The sequence below is a fragment of the Fringilla coelebs genome (assembly GCF_963513975.1).
Source record: "Fringilla coelebs genome assembly, chromosome: 13".
NCBI classification, from domain to species: domain Eukaryota; kingdom Metazoa; phylum Chordata; class Aves; order Passeriformes; family Fringillidae; genus Fringilla; species Fringilla coelebs.
In genome coordinates this window covers 5,435,131-5,460,547 of record NC_140039.1, presented here as the reverse complement: position 1 = coordinate 5,460,547, position 25,417 = coordinate 5,435,131, and the positions used below count along the sequence as shown (strand labels likewise).

Genomic DNA, 25,417 nt, shown 5'->3' with positions numbered 1-25,417 from the left:
AGGTCATTTAGCCAGGAAAGCACAGAATGTGCACAGACAGAATCCACCTAAACACAAACTCCTAGCATATCCATAGGAACATCTTCAAATCCTAGGGGAATTCGAAAGCAGTCCCAATTTCTGCACTCATGGAACATCCTCTCCCACCCAGAAACCAGAAGGCTGTGGTAGAAATTACTGAGGCAATCACATCTTACAGCACCCCAGCTCATTCCTGATATCTCCTTGGAAACACAATCCATAGCTGCCAGTGATTTTCACTACAGCCAGCCCTTGTGACAGCTTCAGACAAGGCATGGGCTCCCTATCTGAGCACAGTGACAACAGCTCACCACCTGCCCCACAGCTCAGACAATGCACTGGTGCAGCACATCACAACCAGGAACAGACACAGAAAGGAAGATGCCCAACTACCACTTCACCATCAGGACATGGCTTGCTTTAGATTTTATCAGGCCAGAAGGAGGAAGCTGTCCCCACCCCCTCACCTGGAAGTTCCTCCATGCTGTTGACAGGGCTGAAGTAGTTCTTGAGTGCACTGTAGCTGTTCATAGCCACGCTGAGGTAGAATTCTGGCATGAAAGCGAAAAGCGAGCCCGTCCTGTCGCCGTGCTCGATGGTGCGGATGCACACGCGCAGCAGCCAGTAGATATCCTGCATCTTCTCCTGCCCAGAAAAAACACAACTCCCAGTCAGCTGACAGCTTCTCTTGGGAGAAACAGCCACCAGCATCACACTCAGAAACATCCCCATAATGGAGATCTTGCTCAGATCTTGTTCAGTAACCAGAGCTGCGCTATTTGGTCTTTCCATAAAGCCACAGAAGCGGCAGCTGGGAGAGACAACCAGAGATCTCTACACTGACCTCCAGCACAGAGCATGACTCTCACCATTTGTGATGGTTTTGTCTCACCAAGCCTTGAGACCCTCCAAGCACTACTTCTTACCAGGGCATGTGCAACCACACAGGTCTGGCAAACAAGCATGTGACTTTTGATTCCAAGGACACTGCTGAAGGAAAGCAGGCACTAGCACTTTTCAGAAATCTGCTGGAAATAAAGCTGGTCCATTGTGGGGATTAAATGGGAACAGGCTGAAAAGCTCACACCAGCTCAGATCTTTGCAATAGGCAGCCACAACCCTTCAGGTTCTGTGCCAGCCATTCAACCAGATTTACTGTCCCGAGGAACATCAGCCTCTTGTCTCTCTAAACAAAAATCAGAGGGTCCTAAATTAAAACCAGGAAATTTAAGGTCATCTACATAACTATAAGCTATAAAAATGGGCGCCACCAAAGCCATAAAAAGAGGAAAGATTATTTCATATCCTGCAATGCCAAGAAATAGCATAAGCAATAGCTACTTCCATAAAAATAGATGGAGAAGGGTTACACTTCTAATTTAAGATAAAATTAAAATCAGAGGTGCAGATAAGGCATTTCATTTGCTTCATGTCTTTTCTAAAGTATGTTGTTACCATCTTTGGGAGATTTTCATGGGTTTATTCTGTAAATTAGGCTGAACTAGTACAACTCAACTAAACTGACTAACACACATCTTCTCAACACTGACCCACATCTCAGCCAAAGTGTTATTTCAAGATAAAAAGCAACTGTGCAGAACAACACTAAGGTTGAAAAAGCTGCATTTGGCTTTAAGACTTGACAACCTCAAGCATAATTTCAGGTATTACCAAGCTAGAAGAAAGCCTACACCAAGAGGATACAAAAATGTGATTAGCCAGTGAGATAGATAAATACAGTGTTCTAATAAAATAAGCTGCAATTTCTACTGGGATGTTTTGAAGGCAGAATTATGTGCTTTAAAACTACCAGTGTTTCTAAGCAGTAGCACTCCCTTGTCTAACTTTGAATCTCCCAGAATAAACCAGTGGCTAATTCCCTTGAGGAAGGAGCAGCCTCTGCCATGCTTTGACACCTCAGCACAGAGCAGGACTTCACCTCTAGACGGAACCAGGCTCCTTCTCTCCAACAGCAGCAGCTGTGATCATACAGATGAGATCCTCCAGTGCACACACAACTCCCAGAGAAGCAGGAGCTGCTGGATGGATGCCTCCACTGGGAAAGAGCAGGGACTTGAGCTGACTGTGAGATGGAGCCCTGAAGGCACACGTTCCTCAGTGCAGCCACATTCCCCAAGCTCACTGTGCCCCTGGGGCACCTTCCTGCTCTCCCTGTGGGCCATGCAGGCCAGGACAGCAGCACAAACCACAGACAGGGAAGGCTGTAACCTTCAGTCCCAGATGCTGCTGATTCATCAGGAAAGGTGACACTGCAGTCCTGGTTTAGTATGACAAAGGATCATCTAGAGACATGAATAGTGTTTCTGCCTGGGCCAGCACAGTGATACCTGCAGTGCACCCTGGTGATGCCCCGCAGCCTTTCCAGAGCAGTCTGGGAAGAAAGGATTATTTTCTGGCAGCCATAGGCTTTGCTAATGCAGCTGGAGAGCTTTCACCTTGCAATCCTGCTTGGGAGGGAAGGAGGGGATGAGCAAAGAGCTGATGAGTCAGGATCAGCCACTGCACTTCTGCTAGATGTGTTCATAAGAACTCTTCTTCCCCTCCCTGTTTACGTCCTGGGACACACAAAAGCCACAAAGAGAGATAGGGCAAGGCAATGGAAGTCAGCAGAACTGCTTGCAAGAAAACAGACCAAAGCTTTTACGCAAAATGGTGAACTTGGGGGAAAAGGGATAACCTTTGCAAACAGCCACTGCATTAGTAAATGTGGAATACACACTCTGCATGGGAACCAAATGAAGAAGGGCAGAACACCTGAACAAGAACCCCCTTGACTTAGATCCCACAGATTCCAGGAGCAGCTGCAGTAGTGAGATCCCCTGTGACACAGCACAGCTCTGGGAAATGATTCACAGTAGCCTCTATCCTCTGACATGTCTTGAGGGCGGAATGTCCCTTTGATCTGCACCCTTTTTTCTGCAGTGCCCTAAGGGAAAGCCTACAGCATCATGAACAGATCAGACTGGGCTGATCACTATGGGACACTGGGGGACAGGAGAGGGGCTAAGCCTAGAAAGGAGTCTCTGATACACAACACACAAGGGAAAAAGCAGCCCCAGAAATCATTGACATTGCTTCAACACCAAGAAAATGACACCTGTGACATGTGAGCCAAGCAGCAGAGATGCAGAGGCTCACTGGTCTCCTTTCAGCTGCTCATGTTATGCTCCTGCCCACCTTGGAATAAATGGTGACATTTATCCAAGCGAGGCGCCGGCTCAGGTGGTTGAGCTTCTCGGAGAAGACCTTTTGGCTCTTCAGCAGTTCCTCATGGATGTCTCTCCTCTGAAAAGAGTGCAGAAATGTGAGGGCAGATGTCACTGCCATTTATAGCATTCGTTTTATGAACAAACAATGCAAAAGCCTATACCACCTTGGGGCTAGTTGGGGAGTACTGGCAGGGGGGAAAGGGGTCAGCAGCATTTCTGTGGAGGGAGTGGGAATCAGTGCTATAAAAAGCACTTATCAGTCTCAGCTGAAGCCCACAAGGCCTGATGCAGATGCTAGTACAGTTGGGTAGCAGGACTTCACCCTGCCAGAGAAGGAAGCTGGGTATCTGGTAAGAGCTGGGAATCCAGAGACACTTACCCTCTTTGGGCAGCGGCTGATTTTTTCCTCTGTGTCTTTCAGTGCCATGGCATATTCATTCACATCATCTGACACACCAACCATCTGAAAAGCAGCAGATTTCAGCAGTAAATAAGAGTTTTTTCCCCCTAAACATATAAGCATGCAACCACAATTCCAGTGGAGGTTGGCAGAAGGACAGGGCACACACAGTCACTAAATAAGCAGAAAACAGAGTCGGTGTAGAAGCATGGACATTGGGGAAATGGATTCCTGCACAGCATGTACCACTTACCTTCCCAAGCTGCTGGTGGACACTGAGGTTGTACATCATCACTATCCCATCCAGGACTTCCAGGAGGGAGTTCTCAGTGATGGGCTGGTCTGGCTCTTCCGGGGGTCTGCCCAGTAACAAACCATCGTTTCCATGGGTGCCTTCAACTGCAATGCATTCCCAAGACAGGAAAGAAGCTCTTAGCAAGGCATTTTGGCACCTCAGCTTCTGCCTGCTCCTCTCTGAAACCAAAGCCCTGATGTGCCTCTGAAACATGGAGCTTCTTCCCAGCCCATGGGATTCACTAGATACGACACTACCACAGCATTCTCATCTTGCTGAGACATCAGGCTGACCTGTCAGATCTGTTCAGACAGACCCAAGTCATGCAAATTCCACTTCCTCAAGCCCTGTACATGCTTCAGAGGTCTGCCTGGTCCACCCAAACAGCAACAGTGCTGCTGCTGCACACATCATCCTCTGGCTGGCCTGTCTTCAGACCACGTGTGGCTACAGCCGCCTCTGAACTGCCTTCCTGCAAAGTCTCACTGCATTTGGAGGAACCAAGGCAGCATCTCCTTACACACAGAGGGTGAAAGCATCACCAGTGTCATGTTCAGGATGGCAAAGGGGTCTTTTGGGTGTCAGCATGCCCTGGCAACGGGCAGGAGCAATGCTGGCAGTAAGGAGATTGCGTTCCTCTGGGGAGCTGGAAGATGCCATTCTGGCAGGGCCCAGCTGTGCCACGGCAGCAGCCAGCAGTACTCACTGTCCTCCCGCGTGCGCTGCTCCGCGCGCAGCGTCAGCACTTTGATCTTCTCCAGGGCTCCCAGGGGCCGCCGCGGGTTCATCAGGCTGACAGCTGCTGTGCTCAGGAACCGGTTGGCCCGGCCCAGGGTGGGGGAGCTGAGCCAGGCAGGCCTGGCAAGAGCTCCACCGATGGCCAGGGCGGCAGAGGGGCGCTGGGACTAGAAGGAAATGAAGGGAGAAACAGTTCCAGCTGTGTCTGGCTGCCTGCTGTTCCTCCCTTGACCCTGCAAGGATGTTGGTATAGATGCACAGTGGCCACTGGAAGATGAGCAGGCAGAGCAGCAAATGGGTAAGTTCTTCCTCCAAGGGCACATGCCAGGCACAAACAGCAGACCTGCATGGCAAGAAGCTGCTCTGTCCACAGTTGCCTTACACCTTTCCAAATGCAAGCACCAAGATCTGCCATGGAGTGGAGGCAGCACATTCAGATCAGTGGGTGGTGAGAGAGCAGAGCACAGAAAATTTTGCTGCTCAAACTTGGCGGAGCCAGGACTTCACTGATCTCCAGTGACTCTCATCCAAGTGCAGATGTTTATCTGCTTGCCCATGGACTGGTAACAGTCCTGGCCCAACCCTGCCTTGCTGTAAAGCAAAGCCTTTCTAGCCAGAGGCCCAACTGGCTGCCCCAGCATTAGGGCCCCCACAGGTGAATAACCCAACTCACCTGTGCTGCTGATGTTGCTGATTCCTCATCTTCATCAAGATCATCCATAGTCACTGCCTGCAGCTCCGCAGGGTCGATCAGGATGTTGGCTTTTGCAGCCAGGTCATCTGCACAGAGCACACCAAAGCACTGATGAATACAGGAGTCACTCTTCACTTACCATGAGGAAGACTCATCCTCTTTCCTGCTTCTCAGCAGTAGAGAAGCAGCCAGAAAAGTTGGATGCTCTATAAGAACAAGTTCACCTGTCCCAATCTTCCTGACAAGGAACAGATCTGCCCTTTCAAAAGGAACAGAGACTAAGCAGCAGCAGCAGGTGCTGCCCTCCCAGGACCTATTTCTGCTCCTGGTCCTGCCAGCTACAAATAGGATAACTGAGGAACCAGGAGACAAACACCAGGGCCAAGCTCGACTAGTGCAGGAATGGCAACTCTCTGCCTGAGACCATATTTTAAGCCTTCAGCTCTTCAATGCTGTCCCATGGTGTGTCCCTAAGTCACCAGGACTGAGACACACACCCAGAGGAAGCCTATGCTGATGGCTACACTGTACAAAGCCTGAAGAATGTGTTCTTTAGTCCACAGCTCTGTCTTTACAGCTGGCCAGGATAAGCTGGCCTCTTGGTAAGAAACCAGAGGAGATAACGTGGTTCTCAAGGTAAGTAATCTAATCTTGAACAGCCAGGGATCAACATGAGACAGAAAATGGTCCTCATCTTGCAAACACACAGGGGAAGGAGAAGAGATATCTGAGCCAAAGGCAAGCACCTGTGGCTCAAAGGTGAGACAAACCAAGTCCAAGAGAATGCCAAAGGGTTTCTAACCCTTGCACAAGGCAGGCTTTGGAAGCCTAGTGCCAGAGGAGTGTGCTGCACACACACAGCTGCAGTACATACACAGGGCTGCTCCTCCCTGCCCAGAGTAATGCTCCAAGTAAATCCTGGGCATCCTTCACACCCAGCAGAGCCCAGCTGATGGTCAGTGCTTTGACAGATCCCAGCCCTTGGCTGTGGTGCAGCAAGAGCACCATACCAGAGGGTATTCCCAGACTATTCCCTTCCTCCAACTGCCGCATGCCCAATTCAAGGATACAAACAGTAAACTGTTAATTTAAAGGACACTCCACCTGAGAGGTGCGGTGTCCTCTTCAAAGTAATTTGAATCTCATTAAAATTCAAGTTTCCTCTCCCTGAATTTAATCAAAATTCATTACCCACAGCCCCCTCCCTGGAATGTCTTGCATGAATTCCATCCATGACCTGGATTCAGATATTAGCAATGAGAGCACTTACCTTTCAGAGTCTTCTTAAGATGAGACAAAAGACCTCCAAGTCGCTGAAGGTCAAAATAATCCACCTTCCCATTATAGAAGAGTTGAGGAGGGACATAGGCCTCTGAAACAGAGGAGGAGATTTGTTTTTTTCCATGCACAAGATGCACAAAGTCATGTAAGGGCTCCTAAAGCAGACCCCAGGACCCACAGTTAGGGACAACTTGTTGTAATAAAAGCACAGGCCATTAAGGCAGAGGTGATTTCCACAATGGAGCAAGCATTAGATCCATGCAGAAAGAGGAGCAACCAATGGCCATCAACAAGACTGCCAGCACTTCCTCCTTCCAGCCACAGTCACGGGTAAACTGGATCAGCAGATACCTTGGCAGCTCTCCACCTGGCTACTCCAGCTCTGCCACTTAGTCCCACAGGGATAGTAAGGCACTTATTGAGTCTAGAGAAAAGGTCAGCCTAAAGTAAGGAGAGGGAATACCAGTGGGGTCTAAGGGTGGGAAAGCAACTGGCACTAATTTAGTTTCCCCTTATCTCCACAGTCTGGGAACTCCAAAATCAGAAAAATATCTTCCCTGAAACTCTGACTAATGGATCACTGAGCTGCCCTTCCACAGCCCCACAGTCAATATTGGACTCTGCTCCAGAGCAGACAGGGGAATAGCAAACAGTACAGGTGTCCTTTTGCAAGTCTCAGATCTGGATGCTGACTGCAGTAGATCTGCACACAGGAACTCCCCAAGGTGGCAGAAGGCTCAGGCACTCATTAGAGACATAAAATGTCCAACATCCTGGAAAGCACTCCCAAGGGCAAACCTCGTCCTAACCACAGAAAAGCCTGCAAAGCCTCTCCCCCAGGCCTCACCTTCACTGCTCAGGGAAGCTGGGGTCTTTGCTTTGTGGCCATCCCAGAAGTAGCGCAGGGCAGCGATGAGCCGATGCAGGAAGCACACCATGTACTCTGGTGGGCACAGCACAGCCAAGTTCTAGGGCAAGAATGAGAGTTCAGCATCAGGGCAGGTGTAAAAGTGCATCTCAGGCCAAAGGGCTACATGGAGCAGGCAGAAACTTTTGTGTTCTCATCTCTAGCTTACAGCTCTGGCAGAGAGCCCAGACCTGATGGTGGACAGCAGTTTCCACCTCCAGGAAGTCCTGGGACACTTCTGTCACTGGTCTGACAGAGGATGAGGGATAACACACACTCCATCATGAAAGATGAGGATGAACACAAGGATGCAAGTGAAGAAGGGGTTTACTACACAGTGGATGCCTGCCTCCCAAAGCCTCAGGCCAACAGCCTAACCAGGGCCAGAGGAACAATCCTCACCCAGGCAGCGTGGAGGATGCCAAAGACAGGAGCCCCACTGTGGCAGAGCACTCCACAGCCATATTCCCTGAGGGGCTATAGGAGGATATTCAGGTCCCACCTAAGACTTCCCAAGGACCATTTTCCTATAAATCACTGCACAGGACTTGCCTAACTTGCCTGGTTTCTAGCCTCAGATCTCCCCCTCCTCTTTCCCTGTCATATCTAGACCTCAGAGGATCAACTACTGGAAGCAGCCTGGTCAGAAGGGCAGAGTTCCCAGCCTGAAGGTGCCAGAAAGCCCCCAGGGTCAGACTTGCAGAAGGCTGGCCCTCTGACTTACCCCTCTGTTGCTAGCGTTTTCCTGAAGAAACTTGCGGAATTTGTTTAGGAAGATGTATCTGGAGGCTTCCCCCTGGCAGAAGAAAAAACAGGTGGTAAATCTAGGATTTACAAAGCACATCACCTGAATATATTGCCACAAAAGACCCATAGAGTGCTTACCCCTCCTCTGTCCTTGTTGTTCAGCAGCAACTTCAGAATCTGAACCTGGAGACCTTCCACTACTAAAAGGAGGACACACATCTGCCATCAGAAAACCAGCACTGGAGAGCAACTACCCCTCTTAACCCCAAGGTTATGCTGCAGTATCCTCTCCCCAGGAGAAAGGCTCCCTCCTCAGCACAGGAGGCCCAGGAAGAACCAGTGACAGCAGAAAGCTAATCCCACCACTGAGAATTTTCTCCTCCACTAGCTAGCAAAATTTCATCCATAGCTAAAAACCAATGCAGAGGTTTGCTCCTGTCCCATATGGGGGGCTGCAGGTCTGTGCAGTGGGGTCCCAGCACTCCTAATATCCCATCAGAACAGAGCATGGCTGGCCCCCACCTCTGCACCACAGCCTGTCCCAGCAGGAACACAGCTGTACTTCACATAGTGAATAGGATTCAGAAACAGCTGCTGGCTGCACGAAAGGTGTGGAATCTTGGCCAACTTCCCTCCTTCCCCACAAACCTTCAATGCGCTTCTTGAGCCGCTGGCAGCCTCTCTCATACGCCCGACGCCTCAGCCTCTCCTCAGCACTCTCCTCCTTCACCTCCTTACTCTCCTTGCCCTGGTTGGGGGACAGACACTGATTAGTAGGAGAGCACTGTACAGGGAAAATGTCTTGCCAGAAATTCCCTTAAAGAATGGAGAGCAGGAACTCCCTGAAACAATGTGGCAGTGTGTGACTGCAGCTGGCAGGACACCTAAACCGCTCTCCTCCAGCCTTGCAATGAGTAATAGCAGGAGATCTTTTGAGGACACCCCAGTCAATTCCTTAAATACTATGAGGTTCCCTTCCAAATCTGTTGCCACAGTAAACTGTCCCCCCTCCCCTGTCTGAGCATCACACCTCAAACATACTCTCTAAGGGGACAAAAAAGATGACAGGGGAATGGAAAAGCTCCAGCTCTCAAACAGTAGGATCTGCCAGTGCTAACACAGCTGGAAATAGGGGCCATCCACCTTCCTCAGCCAGAAGAAGATGCAAATGGCAGGCAACAACGTTTCCTCAGCCTCCTGGGTGGAAGTGCTTGTACTCACCTCCTTGGTGAAGCGGTTTGGCCACCACGTGGTGGGAATGAGCTCCTGCAAACCTGCCTCCTCCACACGCAGAGGGCTCTTGATGTAGAAGAACACAACCGAACGGAGCACGTCGAAGCTGTGCTGGAGTTAAAGCAAGCACAGAAGCTACACTGGGAGAAGGGACAGGGCATGCCTCCAGAGCTGTAGTGATAGACTCTTTTCCAAACTACCACTGCAAGATCCAGAGGCCTCTGGAAAAGCCCCACTCAGCTGTCACAGCAGCTGCCCAAATGCTATCACAGAGCTGGACTGCTCTGAAAGTGATTTTGCTCTAGGGGTATGAGAGGTCAGTCAGGTAGAAATGAGCTCCTGTGTGTTACTAGGATGTGAACTATACAACACTGCTGCCTCCCCTCAAAGCATTTGTAGAAAATGGTGTCAGGCAGAGGAGACCTGAGAAATGATCTCTCAAGACAAGGTGGCTTCTGCCTCCCTGGACCTACAGGTCCTTGAAGTGTCCTCGACTGCATTATTGAGGGAAGGGAAAACTGAGACAGGAAGAGACACAAAGGATACAGAACATTGCTGAGTAGGTATTTCCTAGATTTCTCATGCTTCAAGACTGCAATGGTGAGCCGGAGGTAGTGGATCTAGGAAAACAGAAGAAGCAAAAGTGACTCCATCTGCAGAACATACAACTCTCCAGTGGCTACAGTGTGACAAAACTGCCATCTTTGGATCAAACAACTACAGGATCCAAAACATCATGTACCTTTGGACATGGGGACATAACAGAAGCTGGCTAGTCACAGATTCCTGGGGATTCAGAAGTGCAAACTCACTTGTAATCCCAGGTCTGGGATGATGGGAGAGAACCTGTAAGCCCGCAGCAGGGACATCAGTAGCTGCTTGAGGCACTCATGTACTTCATACTCCTGAGAAAATAAGAAACACATTTAAGAACAACAGCAAGGAGTCAGGAACAGCTATAGCTCCCAGACTGAGATCTTGGAAGGAAGCATTCATTTCTGAACCCAAAAAGCAGGTGCTCTGAACCCACAGTGTCCCTCTGACTCCACAGGAGACAGTCCAAGCAGAAGTTGGTGCCAGTGCTTTGCTAGAGGGAAATAAGCTTCTGCAGGAAGTCCAACCCAAAAGTCACCTACAAAAGGCCAAAGTCCCAGGCCCTATTTGTTGGGCAGTCACCAGTCCTCTTATTCCCTGACTCTACCCAAGACACAGTGTTGGTAGAACTAACCAGAAGAGAAAGAAGTAAGTCTTGGGTAAACATGATGAGAGAAGAGTTGTCTGTTTGAATTCAACTCATAGCCAACCAGCAGGATGAGAGCCAACTCTTCCACAAACACAGCAGTCCTACCAGAGGGTCCAGTTTCACTGCTAAGATGGTGGGCCTGAAGCAGTCATGATATTCTTCTGTTAAATTTCTCATGGCAGCTGGCTGGGCCAGTGCCCACATCTGCAAACTGTTACCCCAAAGGGCAGACGTGCTGTCTCCAAGCAGATCCCTGGCAGTGACTGGCTCTGTGTAACCACCCAAGCACTCCAGCAGCAGCAGCAGCAGCTTTCCAGCTGCCTCAAACGTGTCCCAGGAAGGAGTAAGCTCATCCAGCATGGACAGGAAGGGAAGTTGGAGGAGGCTTTGACCCAGCAGTGCTGGAGATGGTGAGAGTGCACTGCAGACTTCTACCCTAGTCCCACACACTCTGAACAATCTCTTCAGCACATGGCAGCACTTAAGACCTCCACAGTCAAATACACATTAATAACAATCAGAATACTATTCTTATTGATAAACATGATGTTTCCAGAAACAGGAAGTTATTCACCATCATCAGTTCCTTTAGCAGTAGGAGAAGCTTAGAAATGCCTGGTTAACACATTGCCAGTATCTGCATTCAACCCTCAGTGCCTGGGTGTGCAGCAGCAGCCAGATGAGCTAATTGAGAGGGTGGTCTACCACAAAGAAAAAAGAAGAGAAAGACACTGAACACTACCAGCATTTTGTAGGGAAGGCTCCTGTCCTCAGCACCTCCCAGGGTCTCCCTGGGATCCCTAGGGAGGAACCAGCACCCTAGCAACTCACCTCCATAAGAAGCCACATGAGATCCAGCAGCTGCTGAATAAGGGGGTGGGCCTCCACTGCCCCTCCTCGCTCCAGGATGCTCAACAGGAAGGTCATGAGCACATCTTCCACCAGGTACACCTTGCACTGCAGACAGAGAGGCAGGTCAACGTTCCTCCATGACACAGTCACCTCCCAGCAAAAGCTGGGGATTACTTTGCCTTGCAAGAGCAATAACAAGCACTACAGAAGCTGGCAACGGGCAGGCAAAACTCACCATAAGAGGGGAGAAATAATTGAAGATGTGAGCTAATGTAATCAATACTGTGGGTTCTCCCTGCAGCTGCCACATGGATGTGTCTTTCTCCACCAGCTTCCCCTCCTGCAATGACAAACCCAGAAAGACACATAGCTTGGATCCAGCCCAATCCACCTGTACACCAACAACTGAATGAACCACATGCCTGGAGCAGCCACTGCTGCTGTCCCATGCCTGACTGCACCAAAAACCTTGAACATGGCAATTCAGAATGCCAAAGGAGCCAGGCCTATTCCTTTGGAAAGCTGTAGTGCAGTCCAAATGTCACTATCAACCACATGCAGGCACTTTGACAATGTTCTTCTAAAAAAAGGCTCAAGTTTACATGATAATTTGTAAATGGGAACACCTACAGAGGAGGAGAACTAGCAAAGCAGGCCTTCATTCGAGCCAAGACCATAACATATGGCATTCCCTATGCTTTGGGCATAAACAGATCATCCCTCATCCTAGTGGAGAACAGTGTTTCCAGCAAATAGTGCCACAGTCAAAACAATCCTCAAGGCAAACCTGCCAAAATTTCATCACATTACTGAACAGGACATCAGTAAAAAGCTTAGGATATGAACAAACTGATTTCAAGGGTGCAAAATCAAATGCAGCAGTTGTGACCCTGACAAACATCACTTCTTGAATACTGGCAATCAAACTTCATAGGACTGAGAACAACAAAGCCTAGTATGACTTAAATCAAGTCCCGGAACTACCAGGAAGGCCATTTTGCAAGCCAGAAAGCTCTAGGGACACGCATGACCCATGCAAGCATTTAGACTCTCGGGTGTATGGAAACATCTGAGCTGGCAGCATGTGCCAGGGAGAGCAGAGCCCAATTTCCCAGCATGGTGCCCCTCAGATCCACCCTAGGGTGCCAGCCTACCGTCACATCTATTCCAATATGGATCACATTCTTCAGGTATCCCAACAGCTTCCGAGCCTTCACCAGGTCTGCCACGGGAGGATCCTGCAAGGGCCGGTAACCTTCCACTGGATAAGTAGGGAAGTGTTAAGGGAAAATGCAATCTGATCCTTCTGGGACTTCTTTCGTCTTTTCTAAGGAAGAGACTCTGTCTGCTTTACTTTGTACCCAGTCCCAGTTCAAATCATAGTGCCTTCTACATGGATGATAAGCCACAAGCTCTTATCTCCACTTCCTCCATACAGCAAGCAGAAAGTCTTCTACTTCTGCTTGGTGTGAAATATTTTTTCATCAGAAAGACCAGCTGGAGCTCCCACTACAGCCATCAACAGGCGCAGCCAGGACTGCTCTGACAGGAGCTCCAGGCTTCAGCATTCACACAGCAACAGGCAACACTAATACCACGTCAGAAGTCCCATATGGCTGGGGTAAAAGAGATGAGTGACCAAAAGGCTCAGCAGCACATCAGCATTAGGGTTTCCAAAACTGCTGAGTAAGAATTTTGCATCATCTGAGTGTCTGGGAGCAGGCAGTTCCCAGTTGTAGAGCAACTGCTGTCTCAGAGCTGAAAGCAACTCTTATTTCAGAAACCTGTGTTTGTGTCCTGGAGTCCTGCTTCAGCTAAGGAGATATTTGGCTCTTCTCTCCCTGACTCAGCTCTGCACACAAGTGCTGACAGCAGAAAGTGAACTGCAGTCAGGTGTGTATATTCTACAGCCTCCAAAGATGGTCTCAGGACAGGCTCTTCCCCCTTCAGACCTCCTCTCCCCACACCTAAAGGATATCGGAGTGGACGGCTTCCGAAGTTAAAAGCAACAGACTCTTTGAAGGAGAGGCTGATGGCAGGGAAATAAGCCATTCCAGCACCCCTTGTGATGTTATCAAAGGCAGTTCCCAGAGATATGCCATTCCTGAAAGAAGGAAAACCCACAAGGTTTTTGTCACAGCAGGAGGGGCCTGAGGTCAGCTGGGCAATACAGATATCAACTTGCCAACACGGACACACCAGTCAGTCATGCCTCCTGGCATTCTCAACCTGGCACACATGCAAATGTCACAGCTCTGCTGAGTGACAGTCACAGGAAGCACAGGGTCACTCCCATTTTCATATGAGCATGGGAAGGCACTGGGGTCCACACAACATGCAGAGCCCACTCAGCTTCAAGGGCAACCCAAATCTGTGAGATAACTAAAGCAGCAGGACATTTTAAAGCATATGATTTTTTGGTCTCATCTATTTGATGTTGGTGGCAATCAAGGATAATGCTTTCAATCTACTCCTCCATAAAAGATGACACCGACCATCTAACAATTTTTAATTGCAACTGACTTGTTGCAGGCCAGGGCCAGAGAACAATTCTCATTGTGCATGGGAGCTGGAAACTGGAAATTTATCAACCTTTTCACAGCTCCTTGTGAATTTAGGACAGGCAAGGTCTTACACTGACTACAGAAGCAATCAATTAAAGCCAAGTGTGGCATCAAGCATCACAAGATATGCCCTTCCCTCTAAAATCCTGGCAAACTTTACAAAGATTTTGTAGCTTGAACATCTTCCTGCCAAATGTTTTCAACTAAACTGAACTGAGACCCAACACCCTATTCAGATGGTTTCTGAACAAAAGACAGAAAAACAAAGGCCAGAACTACCAAGGAACATAAAAGGGAGAGAGCAGAAATAGGGGTCAGCAACCTGCTGAGCAGTGAGGTAACCTTTCTGTTACACACAGACATAACCAATCAAGGAATGGGGCAAAGATGCTTACAAGCAGAAAGCAATGGTGCCCTCATCAAGGTCTATCAGACAGCTGACGATGTCTCCTGCTGCCCAGGACTGTAGGAAAGGGAGAGAAGAGGTTAAACACATAATTCCAGGGTTTTCCCACATCACAAGGAAGACTGCAATCCAACCAATCCCTTGTGATTTAGGGTTAAAGAAGAGAGAGTTCCTTTTCCCAGCAGCTCACATCATTTTTAGGCACTTCTAAAGCCCAACTGGGATCTTTTTCCCCTCTGGTTCTAGGAATGTACATTTATCCCAACAATGCACCATGCTCTGATGTGCTACAGAGAACCAGAGCCTTCCAGGGACCAACAGCAGCACTGTGCTGGGAATCAGTCTGCTGGGGCTGCTAAACAAAGACAGCACGTCCAGCACCCCTAAAGTGCAGACAAGTGCTGGTACACAGATTGAAGCAGGGAGAAAGGCTTGAGGGCACTTCACAAGGCCCAGCAAAATCCAGTGAGCAGAAAGAGTCACCTGCTTTCTGCTCCTTCCTCTCCATCCCATTCCTGGGGGACAGCTACTCACTTTGCCATAGTTTGTAGTAGTCACGTTCCACTTGCGCACCCTGTTCCCATCATAGGCATACGAATCCGGCGTGTCCCCAACGCCTTCCTGCACCAAAGCATGAAAGAGGAGACTCAGACCAGGCACAGAGGATTCCTCTCATTGCAAGAGAACCTTTAAGGGGGAGACCAGAAGACAGGGAGAGCAGCTGACAGCACACATGCTCTGCCTGGGAAAAATCCTCACTCTAGGAATGAATCCAGTGGCCTGTGATCTTTGGTTCAGAGGAATGCACCACTCCCTACTTATTTCTGGGTCAGAACAAGAGTACTGGCATCTGACACTTCTCATTTCTATCAAAGCAGCCCCCTGGGATGCCCATTACTTCCCCTCTCACATACTGGAGAGTGACAAGTTCGTGAAATCCTGCAGCTGACATCCCTTTCCAGCACCAAATATCCCACCCAGATGAAACAACATCTCACCGTCCCCTGGGCAAAAAAAAGCCCTGTAGCACCAGCTGCTGAGGCCCATCCCGAGGGACAGGCTGCCAGCACTGCAGACACACACACTTTCTGGGGAAGATACCAGCTGAAAGTCAGTATCTAGCAGTTCTACATGCAACAAGAGCACATCAACACACCCAGCACAGGCTTTCCCACTGAGCACCATTCTATGGTGTCAGTTTTAAGAGTCTCGTAAAAGACTCTTAAAATAGTGGGCCTGGCATTTTGTGTGTGTGTATGGCATTTTTGGTGAGCATGCCAGCAGGGCACAGCACCAATGCAATGCTCTACACTGACCAAAAAAGCAGTGGAGGAGCATCCCCCAGAGTAACTATACTACCTCCTGATTAAATCTGCAGTTGAGAGTACACCAGCCAATCTGCATGAGTCCCTGGGAGGAGATGAGCACCTCATAAATCCATTTCCCTGAAAGAAAAAGAGAAAGAGATGCCACACAGTGAATTCTTGTCCCCTGGCTTGTTGTTAGAGAAGCTGAACCTGACACTGCTCCCACAGAAATATATGTGGCACACAAAGGAGGTTCAGGACATCCCCAGGATTCCCCTCCCACCCCTTTATTCTGGCATCACACAATCCCCCATCCTTCTCATTCCTTGGAGAAGTTCAGTGAATGAACTGGGGAAGAGGGTGCTCAAGATCTGGCACATATTCCAGATTTCCTGAGCTCTCCAGCTGTTTAATGCCTCATACACTCCTCCCAGGGTCTTTTCTCAAAGCAGCACTGGTTCATCTCCTTACCTTTATACACACATGTTGTGGCCCTGATGGACCCAAAGTTACTGTGGCCAATCACCTGGACCAACAAACAAAAGATATTTTAATGTCAGTCAAAAAGAGAGGCTTGTTCAGTCCTTCCCATTCCCTCTGTCCTAGAGCTCAAAACCAAAGCAAGACAGAGAGCTATTCACAAGGACAGTATAGGGACAGGAAGGGACATCCTCCCCACCCCAGCAGCTGCACTTGGAGCCAGCTGGCCCCAGGGTCCTTCCCACAGCTCATCTGTACTTGACAAACCCCAGTGAAGCACCCAGCATGGCAGCAGTACAAGGACAACATGCTGACAGACAGGTTCCCAGTGAATTGGTACAAAAGTGTATACAAAGGTGATTATGCTATGGGAAAGATATATGAATGCTGGACAAGTTAGAACAAAACTACAGATTCAAGGTGTTCAGACCAAAGGCCAGGACTGGCAGGTAACATGCTCCCTAGGGACTGAGCTGTGTTGAATCCTGACTCTTGCAAACTTGGGACACACCATGAAGAGGAACAAGGAATTCGCAGACCAGACAGTTCAATCCATTCTGTGGGTCAATTCTAGGTACAGGCAAAGTAATCCACACCAGGTGGTTAAAGGGAAAGGGGAGACCAGGGCAGCCTGATTTGTTAGAGGCTAAAAAGCAGGCATAAATTAAGGAGGGAATCAGCTCAAGAGCAGGGATGTGCTTGCTCAGTGAAGGGGTGAGAGGAATGCAGAAATTACTGAAGTAGGAAAGAGTTAAATTCCAGTGGATTCTTTCAGCTGACTTTTTGCAAGGGGAACATCAACTAAGGAGCAAGCAGGTAATTAGTGGAAACAAAGGAGAAAGGAAAACCTCAGCTTCAGCCTCTTTCTAGCCTTTTAAGAAGACCAGAAGGAAGGAAGAGGCAGCCTGCTGGAGGGAGGGACAGGAAAGCTGGCTGCTTATCCAAGCGAGCCCCTGGGCCAGGGTAGTCCTTTCACTTCCTCACAGCCCCACTCAGACCTTGCTGACACTTTGTGGCACTGCTAGACTTTTTCCCAGGAGAGCTCATTTCCTCCAGGATCCTGCAGCTTTCAGGGCAAACTCCACACGCTACAAAGCCACTGACAGGGATCCACTACAAAGAACAAACCAAGAAGCCCCAAGTGCTTTTAGTCCCACAAAACCATTTTCTGCTGTGTCCAGCAACACACTCACCCCAAGTAAGTCATCATCGACCAGCAGGAGCCCCTCAAAGCCGCTCGTGTGGTCCAAAACCACAGTGGAGGGACCGAGCCGGCCCTCTGCTACCTGATCTGAAACAAGAGTTGCAGAAAACCTGTTGGGGAGAGTTGTGCAGGATTTACCAGTTTACCCACTGGGTACCTCTAGCCAGACTGCAGCAGCACCTGGATTTTGCTACAGGGGAGGAAAATTATGATAGTGTTGCCTATGTTAGACCCTGAGAAATTCAGAAAAGGAGAGAGATTTAAAAGTAAGTCTTCACAGCGACTCAGCTATGCAGCATTCAGACCACGTTAAGTTTTCCACATCACCTGAAAATTTTACTTTGACAAAATTCAAAGGCTAAACTCTGTGCCAAATGTTTGGCCAACATGTCACACTTTGACTGCAGCCAGCAAGAAAAATTCGCCTTTCTAGGAGGGGAGCAAGGTTGTATCTTGCCACATCCTGATTCATTCAGAGAAACCACGGTAGTAAGAACACAGGGTACAGCCTGAGGCCCAAAGTGAATACCTGCAGCAGAGACCAACATGCAGTAATTGTCAACAAGCCTTTGCATCTCTCACTGATGATAGCATTGCACACTCCTGGTCAAAGCAATGGCTCTGCATATCATTATCAGTAAAATACCCCCAAAACTGATTTCCCAGACATTTTAGCCTGGAAATCTGTCTCCATCTGCAAACAAACCTGCTACAAGGCTGGCTGATGAGCCCCTCACAAGCAGGATTTAAAAGCACAATAAATTAGAGCACAGGGAGGCACTACAGCGCTCACTCAGGGAAATGCCTTTCAAGATACAACTTGTCCTCCCCAATGAAGCAGCACAAGCAAGAAGCACAAATTGGATGGGCAGTATCTCCTACCTCTGCTGTCTTCGGAGCCATTCTCCTCTGCCAGCAGTCGCTCAAGGTGCTCCTGCAGGTTCTGGAACGTCAGGTGCTTCCTAGGGAATAAACACACAGCAGCTCTTACAAAAAACTTTGTCTTCAATATTTCAAGAGTTGCAGCCCAGACCAGTGTCCTGTGCTGGGACATGAACCATGAAGTTATGTCGATCTGTTTCATGTCATGAATCTAAGGAATTTGTTGCCCATTGTGTTGGGACAATGAATGAAGGAAGGACCAATTACAGCACAAAGAAGCCAAGTAGTTAACAAAGAATCTTACAGTCTTCAGTCTGCCCAGGAGTGTTTTGTGACAGTAAGAAAACTGTGATACAAGGCAGCAAGAAAGCAGCTGTACTACCAAAAACTATGGACATGACTTTGCTGCAGTCAGCACTATACCAACATGGCCTAAGTCAGGATTCGTTTTTTTCCCCAAAGTATTTTGTAATACAAAAGAAGAGAGAGGACCACAGCAGCAGCTGTAGCAGTTCAGACAAAGGTCAGGCTAGTCCAGCATCCTCTTGCTGTGAAAACAGCTAAAACCATTTTGTTCTCATTCTGAAAATTCTCTCATGCATCCCCTTTGGGCCAGTGTTCTAGAGAACTTACTGCCCTTCCTTGGTTCTCTCCTCTCAAGGATAGTTTATTTAGCAGATCCTTGCACAAGAGCCTCCTTTCACTGTGAGAACCACTAGTTGTTCCTATCCCAGCTTCCCACTTCCAAAGCCATCTGGGAAACAACTTTTCACTTCTCCAGGACTAGGGATTTCCCTCTCACCCTAATGGTGAGAGGCATTGTGAAAGCCTGATGGATGTGAAGATGCACAGAAGTAAAATCAAAGAATCAGCTTTGGTTGGCATGAGAAGGGTGGCTTAATCAGCACTGGCATGAAGGAGGAGCTGTGGAAGGAGCGTGGAAAAGCATGAGACAGGCAGAGAGATGTCTGCAGTAAGCTCCTCTATAAAGAATTCAGGCCTCTAAAGGCAAGATGTCATACCATAAAAGTTGCTCTCTTATGGCAAATGTTATTTCCAAGACCTCTTTGATTGCTACTGGGCTTTCTACCAAGTAGCCACGTCCAGGGAAAAAGGGTGGAAGGCAGGAAAAACAAGAGACCAATCCAACCAACTATCAATTCTGTGCATTCAAGTCATTAATCATCAGACAAAGAAATCAGAAATATTGAATACCAAAATGCTCAGGCAGATGGAGTGTTCCAAGGCTTTCTGGCAGGAGAGCTTGTGGTAAAGTAACATGACCCACTTTGCCTCCCCCGCACCATCACCCCGGCTCACCAAGAGCCAGAGGGCCAGGAACTATTTATAGCAGCTCTGAGCTCACGTTGGAGCTGGCAGTCCTAAGTATAGCCCGTGGAATGTGACCCCAGCCATGCTGCAGCACTGCCAACCAGCAGGAGTCACAGGCCTGCCTCCCTCTGCCACACTCCTACCTGCCCTGAACCTGCCTGACTTGCCTCTGGCAAAAGAGATGCAAGAGGAATTCTTTTCATCCAACACTACAAGTTTCCGGGATAAAAGGGAAAGGAGAACTGAAAATAAATAGGAAAAAAACAGTCACTATACAGGAATTTTGTGTTTCTCTTCCTTTGGTGACTCCTAATAAAAGTACCACCAGTTCCACAGCCTGGAAAATGTATGATATTGCATGGAGCAGTAACAGTCTTGCCTTTAAGTTAGAGAGCACTATGTTTAATTCCTGCACCTGACACGTGTATTTTGCACTTCCTTACAAGCAAAGGGGGAACAGGAATAATCAGGTGAATGCCTATTTATTTCAAAAATATTGCCTAGTATAGTGCTGGAATATTGGATTTTTCATGCAAAAAAGAATCCTTCCTCACAAGCCCTGCAGTTTGAAAAAGCCAGTAAAAGAGCAGACCTCAGAGTTGTTTCTGTAACATGGAGCTGCTGTGTTTTTAACAAAGATCACTGTGTGGCACTAAAAGATCTTTCCTTTCACACAGTGCTGTTTATCTGGAGGTGGCATCGCTGGCCACCTGGGCAGTGAGAAGTCTGATACCTGTAAGCAGCTGCAGGCTGGTTCCCATCAGCACTGGTAAAGACTCGATGCAGATAATCATTCAGCAGCCTGCTGTTCACAATCCCTTGGGAGAAACAGAGAGGAAATAAGCTTAGAGAGTCTGGGGTAAACTCAAACATGAATTTCATGTATAAGCAAGAAACTGGTAACTATGGGTAAATTATGTTCATGTTTGCTGATCAACACAATGGAAAATGCAGCTTCAAGCAGTCATTCATCACCTTACTGTCCTCACTAGCAGAACCAGAATCCAGCATTATTGGGTGCATCTCCCCAAAAAAGACTCCTTTCAATTTGAGCTGCTCTGCCATAGCAACTGGGAGCCTATAAATTGCTCCACACAGGTGGAAGTGCATCCTCAGGAATCCTGCTGTGCTACTTCCTGCAGTGCTAAAGTAACGCCAAAAGCTGAAAGTAGGAATCCAATTTCATTAAAAAAAAAAATAATCTTAACACTACTGCAATTTCTGATGTCCTATTCATATCCAGGATGTCTCTTAACCACATAAAAGATGCTGAGATGGAAAGGCTGCAGGAGCAGCTCACCTCATGTAACCCAGAACCCTCTTTAATGATGTGTGCCTCACCTTCACTAAACAACCCTTAGTGTCACACTGATGCAGCATTCCTTGTTTCTGAGTGCAACAATGCCCTCAAATGCCAGATCTGTGGTCTCATAAGCACACTTGTGCTGGATTGGTGACACCAAGAAAAAAAACCAGACTGCCTGGCAGGTAGCAGAATTTCCCAGAAAAGGATTCATTTGAGAATTTGACAAGCTGTTCATCCTGGAAGGGGAACTCCCTAAATCAGCTAGCAGGCAGGCAACAAAACATTCTCCAGCCTTATGAGGTAGGGTTGTGTGCTGAAGAAAAGGCTCTGTGACCTGAGTTTATGGAGTCATTAGTATTGCAGGAATGTCTCATCCAAAATCTCACCTCACTTTGAGGGTTTACTCAGTTTCAGCCCACCTACACCTCACACTACCAAGGTAACTGCAACTGGAAGGCAGCTGATCTCAAGCAAGGCAAGAGATGCTCCCTAGACTCACAGTGCTCCTGTTTCCACAGGGCATGTACAGGACCCTACCTGTGACCTTGGACTTCTCTGGCTCAGTGCTCAGCCTGTAATTCTTCCTTGAGAAAGCAGTCCCAGCACCTCTCGACGTCATTCTTCACAGGCACCACTTCCAGAGCAGACATAAGATGGGCAGACGCCTAGAACAAAACCTTCTGGGGAGGATGATGCCTTTAGACTTCTCCCTTTCTTGGAGGTTGGTTTACCTGCATTAAACAACAGGGATAAGCCAAAAAACAGCCACAGTCTTGTATGTCCTAATGACATTACACAAGAGCCCCAAACCAACTCACTGCTGACCCTGCTCTCAGTCCCACTGTTGTCCAACAGCTCAAAACCCTGCCAAAGCAGACAAACCATGAAGCCACACTCCAGACAGCCACACAAACCCCACTCCAAACAAAGGCACAGGCACATCCAAGCCAGAAACACAGGCAACCTTCACACCAAGACTGGGCCAGAAGCACTGGGCCAGCACAAGGCCAAGCCACCACACTGCCAAACACCGCTGAGACTGGGACCCACGCCGCACTGCTGCTCCTGTCCTGACAAACACTTCTGCCTTTCTCTCCTGCTCTGTATTCTTTAGCACAGCAACATGAGCCTGGTTAGTCTTCTGTTTAGCAGGTGTTTAGATTATTCCATTACCCAAAACAAAGAGAGATGAAAAAGGAATGAGACAAATGCAGATGGACTGGACTGCAATAGAATATCACTGACTATAAAGTGAAAGACCCAGAGTCACGGGGACAAAAGCAGACACAGGTAATATACAATAGTGTTTACAAGTAAAAATCTACCATGAGACTACAGATTCAGGAACCTTCCTGGTATCACTAGAATTCTATCAGAGCTGACATGTGCCAGGACAAAAAGAATACATTCAAGTGGCGAGTTCCATCCAGCTCCCAAATGTTTGGCTATACCCCGCTCCTGCTTCCAGCTGTTCCACAGCCAACCCTTGCTGGAAGACTCTCCCTGGGCATCCATCTGTCAAAGCACTTTATGACACACAGAGCAACAGGAAGATGCAACAGGAGCAAAGGCTGAAGGAATTAAATGCTTGTTGGCAATCTCATGCACAGCAGAAACTAAGGCAAACCCAAGAAAAGTTAGTGACTCCAGAAAAGGAGTGCCAAGTGACCTAAGTACCACATGAGCTTCAGCTAGACTTGGGAAAGGGTTTCCTAAAACCCCTTTCCTCAGGACCACCCCAGCACTCAGTAGTAGAGCAACACTGCCTGGCCTCCCTCCTGTAGCGCTGCTGAGCAAAACAGCGGGAACAAAGCAAAAACCAGCCTGGATCAAAGGCCCTGAATGATGCGTCAGGAACTCAAAACAAGAGATAAAACAATAATGAGAAACTCATCGTTTACTACCAAAGCAGAGCAGACAGCACAATGTGTACTATCCTAAAAGTACTCGATACATGACATGATTTCACCTCTGTCAGAACAAGTTAAAAACACCCGAGGGCAGTCAGGAGTGCCCACGGCTCTCCTAAAGGCAGCCACTCTGGTAACCAGCGCTGCTGAAACAGCCTGAATGCCCAAGGCAGAGCACGCAGCCATGCCACACTGGCACCATATGAGATGCAGTGCTGGCACTGCTGCAGTGCCAGGGTGCTTGCTCAGCTGGAGCAGATGTTGCTTTCAACAGGTCTGAGAAAGGGCAGAGCAGGGGGACACACATCTGCCCCATGTGCGATTCACAGAAGCAAAGACGCCCTGCTCTGAGCCTGGCCCCGGGCTGAACTCCCTTCTCTCCGCAAAAGCAAGCAGCTTCCAGCAGCAGGGCAGAACACACAGCACAGGAGCAGCCAGAGCTGAAGTGGAGGCGACAGGAGGCAGGCGAGGAGGCCAAGATGCCAGGCCGGCCAACACAACTTTGTCTGGCAGCTGCCGGCCGAGCCCTGAGACTCGCAGCAGGCAAGGGGAAACACCACAGCCCGACACGGATCACAGAACTGCCCTGCCCTCATCCCAGGCGTGTGTCCCCGTGGCACCCCAACCTGCCGGCACCCCCAGCCCACAACCACCGGGCAGCACTGCCCTGCTCACACCCTGGAACCTGCCCCAAAGCCGGACTCACCCCGCAGCCCAGCGGCGCCCCGTAACCCAGAGGCAGCCCCTAAAGCGGGCGGCACTCCCTGCAGCCACAGACACCCCAAACCCGGAAGGACTCTCCATGCCCACAAACACCCCAAAGCCGAGAACCCCCTACACCTGCCTACAACCCGTGAGGCGCGGTAGCCACCCCCCGATCGGGCGCCTCCCGCATAGCCGGACGACACTCCCCGAGCTGGCCGTGCCCCGAGCCCCCCGCGGCCCCGGGGGAGCCCCCGCGCTGCCGGCACCGGGCCCCGCGGCCGCCACACTCACCGCCGGCCCGGCCGCGCCGCCGCCGCCGCCGCTACGGCGACCCGCGAGGGCCATGGCGGGCGGGCGGGACGCGTTGCCGGGAGACGGGCGGGACTCTCTCTGCGCTCGGGCAGGGCCGGGCCGCGGTGCCCTACCCCGGGGAAGGACCGGCGGCAGAGACCCCCCCGGTGCTTGTGTGAACTTCTCCGGAGGAAACCGAGCAGTGTCGGGGCCGCCGAGACGCGAAGCTGTCGGCCGTGGAGGTGGGCAAGCGGCCAAGGCCAGTCCGCACGAGGGAGGCCAGGGCAGGCGCTGCCGACACCCAGGGAGACAACGGCCCTCTGGGCCAGACCCCGCACCTGCCCTTGCACAGAGAGGAGGAGGAAGCCGACACAGGAGCGTGGGGCCTCTCAGTGCGCTTTATTGTGCCTGTGGAGTGGGATCAGTGTACTGGGGGACCGTCCACGGCAGGTCCTGTGGTTGTGTCCATGCTGGCTGTGGGGATTCTGGGTCCAGCATTGCTGTGGGAGCAGTCTTGGATCCACAAGGGTCCAGGGAGCATGGACTGGAGCATCTAGCACTTTCAAGATAGAAACATAGACTCACAAAATGATTTGGGCTGTAAGGAACCTGAAAAATAATCTAATTCCACCTCCCTGCCATGGGCAGGGACACCTCCCACAAGACCAAGTTGCTCCAAACCCCATCCAGTCTGGCCTTGAACACTTCCAGGGATGGAGCAGTCACAGCTTCTCTGGGCAACTTGTGCCAGGTCCCACAGTTTGCTGGCACCAACTCCAGCAGCCCCAGCACCACCAGCCAGCTGCCATCAGGATCCTCTCATGTCTCCCCAGATCCAGAAAATTCCAGATGCTCCAGCACCCCTGGGCCCGTGTGGATCCAAGACTGCTCCAGCCTGCAGTGTTGGGCCCCAAATATCCACAGGCAGCCCCGATGCTGCTGCAGGACCTGCCATGTACCGTGCCCCACTTCTGGCCCCGACTCCACTTCACCAGCACTATAAAGTGCACTGGAGGCTCTCTCAGGCCTGACAAAAGTATGTGGCCACAGGACCACTGGGAACAAAATGCTCTATGTCCTGAAGTTTGACCTTGTGTGGCTTCTCTTTGCTATTAAACCCAGGCCTCTCACGGGAGACTCATCGAAATGTAAAGGTTTCTGCATGAGAAGCAATAACTTCGCAGTCTTTCACTCTCCTAAGGTGTGGGGAAATCACAACAGCACACAATTCAGTCACTCTTTCCATCTTAACACCCGACCCTGGGGCACAGTGGAGATGTAGACTTGCTGAACAATTCACTTCTGGAAAGCAACAGAATTTCTCTGCTTCTGTCAATATTTACTTGTGTGCAAATATGACAACAATCTACTTGATACAGTTCTTGAGCT

General features: G+C 49.5%; 1 protein-coding gene across 3 annotated transcripts in view; it reads right to left on the bottom strand.

The window, feature by feature from the left end:
* RNF123 (ring finger protein 123) overlaps positions 1-24,251 on the bottom strand; it is a 47,709-nt gene extending 23,458 nt beyond the window's left edge. For 2 of the 3 annotated variants that reach the window (XM_084214344.1, XM_084214346.1), the window contains exons 1-27: positions 24,029-24,121; positions 21,660-21,853; positions 20,550-20,634; positions 18,485-18,564; positions 17,592-17,689; positions 16,390-16,444; positions 15,971-16,056; positions 15,146-15,232; positions 14,601-14,668; positions 13,620-13,745; positions 12,796-12,910; positions 11,877-11,981; positions 11,621-11,746; positions 10,359-10,451; positions 10,093-10,166; positions 9,535-9,652; positions 8,962-9,061; positions 8,452-8,513; positions 8,291-8,362; positions 7,507-7,627; positions 6,649-6,750; positions 5,358-5,464; positions 4,653-4,851; positions 3,905-4,050; positions 3,631-3,714; positions 3,220-3,327; positions 489-666 (exon numbers count right to left, since the gene is read on the bottom strand). In XM_084214344.1, coding sequence (XP_084070470.1) covers positions 489-666; positions 3,220-3,327; positions 3,631-3,714; positions 3,905-4,050; positions 4,653-4,851; positions 5,358-5,464; positions 6,649-6,750; positions 7,507-7,627; positions 8,291-8,362; positions 8,452-8,513; positions 8,962-9,061; positions 9,535-9,652; positions 10,093-10,166; positions 10,359-10,451; positions 11,621-11,746; positions 11,877-11,981; positions 12,796-12,910; positions 13,620-13,745; positions 14,601-14,668; positions 15,146-15,232; positions 15,971-16,056; positions 16,390-16,444; positions 17,592-17,689; positions 18,485-18,564; positions 20,550-20,634; positions 21,660-21,741 — 2,677 coding nt within the window. In that variant the 5' untranslated portion in view covers positions 21,742-21,853; positions 24,029-24,121. Of the gene's footprint in view, positions 1-488; positions 667-3,219; positions 3,328-3,630; positions 3,715-3,904; positions 4,051-4,652; positions 4,852-5,357; positions 5,465-6,648; positions 6,751-7,506; positions 7,628-8,290; positions 8,363-8,451; positions 8,514-8,961; positions 9,062-9,534; positions 9,653-10,092; positions 10,167-10,358; positions 10,452-11,620; positions 11,747-11,876; positions 11,982-12,795; positions 12,911-13,619; positions 13,746-14,600; positions 14,669-15,145; positions 15,233-15,970; positions 16,057-16,389; positions 16,445-17,591; positions 17,690-18,484; positions 18,565-20,549; positions 20,635-21,659; positions 21,854-24,028; positions 24,122-24,162 lie in introns of those variants that run through there. The other variant, XM_084214345.1, reaches the window with a different exon arrangement.
* Positions 24,252-25,417: the final 1,166 nt, after the last annotated feature.